The 6,886-nt window shown below is 23.5% G+C and overlaps 1 protein-coding gene across 1 annotated transcript in view; it reads left to right on the forward strand.

The window, feature by feature from the left end:
* LOC117168674 (DNA mismatch repair protein Mlh1) overlaps positions 1-6,886 on the forward strand; it is a 32,110-nt gene that overhangs the window by 9,326 nt on the left and 15,898 nt on the right. Inside the window, exons 5-6 of the mRNA XM_033354342.1 lie at positions 1,627-1,828; positions 5,450-6,527. Coding sequence (XP_033210233.1) covers positions 1,627-1,828; positions 5,450-6,527 — 1,280 coding nt within the window. The remainder of the gene's footprint in view (positions 1-1,626; positions 1,829-5,449; positions 6,528-6,886) is intronic.

Here is a 6,886-nt window from a genome sequence, read left to right on the forward strand (position 1 = left end):
TTTTATTGAAAGTTTGTATTTTTTGGGAGAAAATCGATTTCCTTGGTTAAAAATGTAATATTTTCAGTTACAGATTCATAATTTTTATTGAAAAGTTATCACTTTGGTTGAAATTGTACTATTTGGTCGAAAATTAGTTGATTTTGTTGGTTTCAAATTTAATTATTCAATTTACGGTTAAAAATTTATATTTTTTAGTTGAAAATTCAACTATTTTGTTGAAAATTTGTCCTTTTTTGGGAAGAAAATTACTTTCCGTGATGGAAAAGTCAACTATTCCAGTTGAAGATTTACCATTTTAATTGAAAATTTATCAGTTCGGTTAAAAATTTTACTATCTTATCAAAAATTTGTTTGCTTAAAAATTAATTATCCTATTTCCGATTAAAAATTGATCTTCTTTAGTTGAAAAGTCTACTATTTTGTTGAAAATTTGTCTTTTTTGGGAGAAAATTTATTTCCTCGGTAAAAAATACAACTATTCCAGTTGAAAATTCATCATTTTAATTGAAAATTTATCATTTTGCTTGAAAATTTTATTATTTTGTCGAAAATTTGTTGATTTTGTTGGTTTAAAATTTATATTTTTAAAAGAAAATTTAACTATTTTGTTGAAAGTTTGTCTTTTTTGGGAGAAAATCGAACTCCTTGGTTAAAAATTTAACATTTTCAGTTATAGATTCATCATTATAATTGAAAATTCATTTTTTTGTTTTTAATGCGAATACTTGTTTAAAAGTTCAACTCTTTTATTAAACGCTCATTTTTCTCATTGTTAAAGATTAAACTAATACAGTAAACGATTAATTATTTTAGTTGAAAATTAATCTTTTTTTGGTGAAAATTAATTTTTTAACTTTATATTGAACGCATCCAGTTGAATAATCCTTCATTTTCGTTGAAAATTCATGTTTTTCATTGAAAATTCGACTATTCCAGTTAAAAATTAATAATTTTTGTTGAAAATTCATCTTTTTGCTTTAAAATCTAACTGTTTCAGTTAATGATTGATAATTTTAGTTGAACTATTATATTGAAAATTCTTTTTTTTTGGTTGAAAATTATTATTTTTCTACTAAAAATTTAACTATTCCTTTTTTGTTTAAAAATTTATCTTTTTAGTATAAATTTCAAGTATTTGCTTGGAAATTTATGTATTTTGTAGAAAAATCGTCTTTTTGATAGAAAAAAATATATTTTAGGTTGAAAAATCAAATATTTGGATAAAAAGTCATCTATCTTGTTAAAAATGCAATGTTTTTACTCGAAAAGTTATAAATTTGAAGCGTTTTTAATTTAAATCAATATAGTACTTACAGTAATTTTACTTATGTCAGGTAATTTTTTTTCCATGATTTGAGTAGACGCCCTGCTTAAGTATTTTTTGAAATGTTGGGTTTAGCGATTCTTCAATTTTTAATGAATATATCATGCAGCTCACAGAATAATTATTGACTGACATTTTTTCCAATATTTTTGTAAAAAATTAATTTAATTTATTTCCAGTTTTTTGTAGTGTTTGCATATTTTAAAAATTTATAATTTTCAAAATATAAATGTAAATCTAATGCTGTTAGGTATTTCTTTTTTTAATTTTCGATACAATTTTTTAAATTTTAAATACAGGTTCGAACGCCTCATTCTTCTACGAAAACTAACAATATCCGAGTTTTATATGGCAATCCAGTAGCTCGTGAACTTCTCGAAATCGATCTAAAAGATGATAAACACAATTTTAAATTACACGCACTCATAACGAATCCGAATTATTCCAATAAAAGAATGACGCTTCTTCTGTTCATCAACCACAGACTTGTTGATTCTTCGAGTGAGTAAAATTCACAATAAGCAAATTTTAAGCTATATTTTATAGAGCTCGAATTCACCTCAGAGATTTTAAAAAATAGGGTCAATAGTGGCATCAATTTTGAAAAATATTAGCAAAATAGTGTCATGCATTTTTTTTCAGGCGTTGGATTTACTTGAGTGCTTTTATATTTGCACAAATATATAAATAATAAAAAATTAAAGATTAAATTAATATAAAACATATAAAAATTGAAAACAAAAGAGTAATCTGAAAAAATTCTATTCAATTATATTAATAATTTTGCATTCTACGGAGGTATTTCGATTTTCAGTTTAAATTCAACTTTTTCAGTTGAAGATTAATCATTTTAGTTAAAAATTCATCACTTTGTTTAAAAATGTACATATTTTTTTAAATAATTATTTTTTTGACTGAAAATAATAGTTTTTTTACTGAAAATGTATCTCCTTGGTTGAATATTCTGTTTTCAAATAAAAACTTAACTATTTAATTTTTGTGAGAAAAATTGTATTTTTTAATTGAAAATTCGTCTTTTTTGGTCAAAATTAGTCTTCTTGTTTGAAAATTCATTTGAGCTGAATTCGACCATTTTTTATTTAAAATCAAAGGCCCTCTTATAGTGAAATATTAACTAAATTTTTTGTTGAGAATTCATATTTTTCCTTGAAAATTCACCTAAAAGATTTATACTTAACAATCTTTTTTATAATTAATTTTTTTAACTTAAAATTTAACTAGTCCAGTTGAAAATTCTTTTTTTGTTTTAGTTTAAAATTCTATTTTTCAGGGTGGCAATGATAGTGAATTTATTTTTTGACTGGGAATTTTACAAATTTTTTGAAAAGAAAGTCTCTCCCAAGTTAGATTTCAACCGTTTTTTCAATCATTATTTGATTTGTTATCATTTTCAATTATGGTATCATTCAGTCTATAATGCGTAATTCGAAAATCTTTGTGAAATATTAAAAATATTTTTTAAATATTTGAAAATATTTGTGAACTTGTTAAAATCTTTTCGAAATATTTGGAATCTTTGGAAAATCATTGAAATCTTCGAAATATTTTTGAAACATTTGTCAAATTATTGAAATATTTTGGAAATCATTTATGCCTTTGTGAAACTTTTAAATCTATCCGAATCTTTGCGAAATATTTGAAATCTTTGCAAAATCTTCGAAATGTTTGGGAAATCATTGAAATCCTTTGAAAATATTTTTGAAGAATTTGGTATTTTATTGAAATTGTTGAAATATTCGATAATATTTGTGAACTTGTTTAAATATTTCAAATCTTTGGAAAATCATTTAGGCATTTGTAAAAATTTTTTTATTTATTCGAAATTTTTGTGAAATCTTTGCGAAATAATTAAAATATTTAATAATATATTTTATAATATATTAATGTAATTATTATAATAATTAAAATATTTAAATATTAAAAAATATATATAATTAAAATGAAGTCTTTTAAATCTATAAGAACCCTTCACGAAATATTAAAATTTTTAGGAAATCATTGAAATCTTTGGAAATCTTCGAAATATTCTTGAAACATTTGTGAAATTATTGAAATCTTTCGGAAATCATTTATGCCTTTGTAGAACTTTTAAATATATTCGAAATCCATCTGAAATCTTTGAAAAATCTTTGAAATGTTTGGGAAATCATTAAAACACTTTGAAAGTATTTTTGAAGAATTTTTGTATATTGTTGAAATTGTTGAAATATTCGATAATATTCGATAATATTTGTGAACTTGTTTAAATATTTCAAATCTTTGGAAAATCATTTAGGAATTTGTAAAAATTTTTTTATTTATTCGAAATTTTGGTGAAATCTTTGCGAAATAATTAAAATATTTTATAATATATTAATGTAATTATTATAACAATTAAAATATTTAAATATTAAAAAAAATATATATATAATTAAAATGAAGTCTTTTAAATCTATAAGAACCCTTCACAAATATTAAAATTTTTAGGAAATCATTGAAATCTTTGGAAATCTTCGAAATATTCTTGAAACATTTGTGAAATTATTGAAATCTTTCGGAAATCATTTATGCCTTTGTAGAACTTTTAAATATATTCGAAATCTATCTGAAATCTTTGAAAAATCTTTGAAATGTTTGAGAAATCATTAAAACACTTTGAAAGTATTTTTGAAGAATTTTTGTATATTGTTGAAATTGTTGAAATATTCGATAATATTCGATAATATTTGTGAACTTGTTTAAATATTTCAAATCTTTGGAAAATCATTTAGGAATTTGTAAAATTTTTTTTATTTATTCGAAATTTTTGTGAAATCTTTGCGAAATAATTAAAATATTTTATAATATATTTTATAATATATTAATGTAATTATTATAATAATTAAAATATTTAAATATTTAAAAAATATATATATAATTAAAATGAAGTCTTTTAAATCTATAAGAACCCTTCACGAAATATTAAAATTTTTAGGAAATCATTGAAATCTTTGGAATTCTTCGAAATATTCTTGAAACATTTGTGATATTATTGAAATCTTTCGGAAATCATTTATGCCTTTGTAGAACTTTTAAATATATTCGAAATCTATCTGAAAGCTTTGAAAATCTTTGAAATGTTTGGGAAATCATTAAAACACTTTGAAAGTATTTTTGAAGAATTTTTGTATATTGTTGAAATTGTTGAAATATTCGATAATATTCGATAATATTTGTGAACTTGTTTAAATATTTCAAATCTTTGGAAAATCATTTAGGAATTTGTAAAAATTTTTTTATTTAATCGTAATTTTTGTGAAATCTTTGCGAAATAATTAAAATATTTTATAATATATTTTTTAATATATTAATGTAATTATTATAATAATTAAAATATAAAAAATATAATAAAAATATAATTAAAATGAAATCTTTTAAATCTATCCGAACCCTTTACGAAATATTTAAATTTTTAGGAAATCATTGGAATTTTTATAAAATATAAAACACATTTTTAAAACATTTGGAATATTTTTAAATTGTTGAAATCTTTGGGAAATCATTGCAGTTTTTGTGAAATCTTTGCAAACTATCCGCATTTTTTGCGAAAAATTTGAAATCTTTGTGAAATTTTTAGAAAATCATTGCAATCTTTGTAAAATATTAAAAATATTTTTTTAATATTTGAAAATATTTGTGAACTTGTTAGAATCTTTTCGAAATATTTGAAATCTTTGGAAAAACATTGAAATCTTTTGAAATCTTCGAAATATTTTTGAAACATTTGTGAAATTATTGAAATCTTTCGAAAATCTGCGAAACATTAAAAATATTTTTAAAATATTTGGTAATATTTGTGAAATTATTGAAATCTGGGAAATAATTGAAGTCTTTGTGAAATCTTTTAAATATGTCCGAAATTTTTGCGAAGTATTTGAAAACTGAAATCTTTGAGACATCATTTAAATTCTTCTGAAATCTTTGGCAATATGAATTTTTTTACAAAGTGTTCAAAAAGCTGTGATTTTGCAACTAATTTTCCAAATTTATGCTACAATTAATACTATTTTGAATTTACTAAAATAATTCAAGTCCCGTTTTCACTGAAATATAAATTAAGATAAAATTATGTCCACTTTCTAGTGATAAAAAAAATGATAGAAGACCTCTATTCCGTACATCTGCCGAAAAAAACTCATCCCTGGTGTTATTTGTCACTCGAAATTGATCCTGCGAATGTGGACGTTAATGTACATCCAACAAAACATGAAGTTCGGTTCCTTCATGAAGATTCTATTATCGAAAAAGTTAAGATTGCCCTGGACGAAAAACTCTCGGGTGTTAATGCTTCCAGAACTTTTTATATGCAGTCAAAATTGCCAAATGTTGATGTTACCAAGGAGGTTTTGAAAGAAGTTTTACCCGAATACGATACTAAACAGACAGATAAAACGAAAAAACTTTACGCCCATGAAATGGTGAGAACGAGTTCCACGGACCAGAAACTGGATAAATTCAGCTTCACTATTAACCCCGCTCTTAGAGAAAATAAAACGAGTTCCGAGGAAGCTAAAGAAAATAAATCAAAAGATGATAAAGTTGAAGATGATAGCCGAAATTCAAAAAATGAGACAGCGGAAAATGCGTCTCAGAAGAATCAACCGATTGCGGAAGAGAAAAATGAGAGTACTTCCTTGGCAAAATCGAAAATTTCGGATAATTCTGTTGTGGAAGCAGATAATTCAACATGCTTCATGCTTTCCGATTCAGACGAATCCGATGTCGAGAAAGAAAAAAATAATCAATCTATCGACATTGAAATTGTGGCTGAAAGCACCATGACGGCTGACAGAGCACTTAAAAATATTTATAAACGCTGGGGCAGTGGTGAAAATGACGAAATTAGTCCAAAAAATATTGAAAATGAAGAAACTGATAAAGAGCTTAGAGAAAAAAGTATGACAAATAGTGACGAAAGTTTAAATGAAAGTCCAGTGAAGGGTACACAGCTCACGGAATTTAAATCCTATTCGGTAAATGATTTTAGACGAGAAGTTAAGTTGAAGAGCGTTTTGATGCTCAGAAAAGAAGTGGAGGATAATTATCATGCAGGTCTGAGAGAAATTTTATCAAATTTGACATTTGTTGGATGCATCGATGAACGATTTTCTCTCGTACAAAGTGGAGTTAATTTATATATTTGCAACACTCAGAAACTTGCGTAAGTTTTTATTAATTTTAATGAATCCGAGGGAATTTTTTTTTGAGAGCATGCTTTTTTTTCTAATTTTAATATAAAATTGAATAACTTTTTTCTTTATTTTTCTTTATTTGTTAAAGTAGCTTTATGCGACTGTATTTAACTTTTTTATTGAAAATTAGTGTTGTTTTTTAACTACAAATTTAATTAATATTCTATTTTTGATTGAAAATCAATCGTTTTTAGTTGAAAATTCAACAGTTTATTATTTTTTCTCTCTTGGCTGAAAAAGTCGTCTTTTTTGGTTAAATTCAACTGTTTTGTTATAAATAGATTTTTTCAGTTAAAGATTCATCATTTTTAATGAAAATTCTTCCTTT

The sequence above is a fragment of the Belonocnema kinseyi genome, chromosome 3, assembly GCF_010883055.1.
Source record: "Belonocnema kinseyi isolate 2016_QV_RU_SX_M_011 chromosome 3, B_treatae_v1, whole genome shotgun sequence".
Taxonomy (NCBI): Eukaryota; Metazoa; Arthropoda; class Insecta; order Hymenoptera; family Cynipidae; genus Belonocnema; species Belonocnema kinseyi.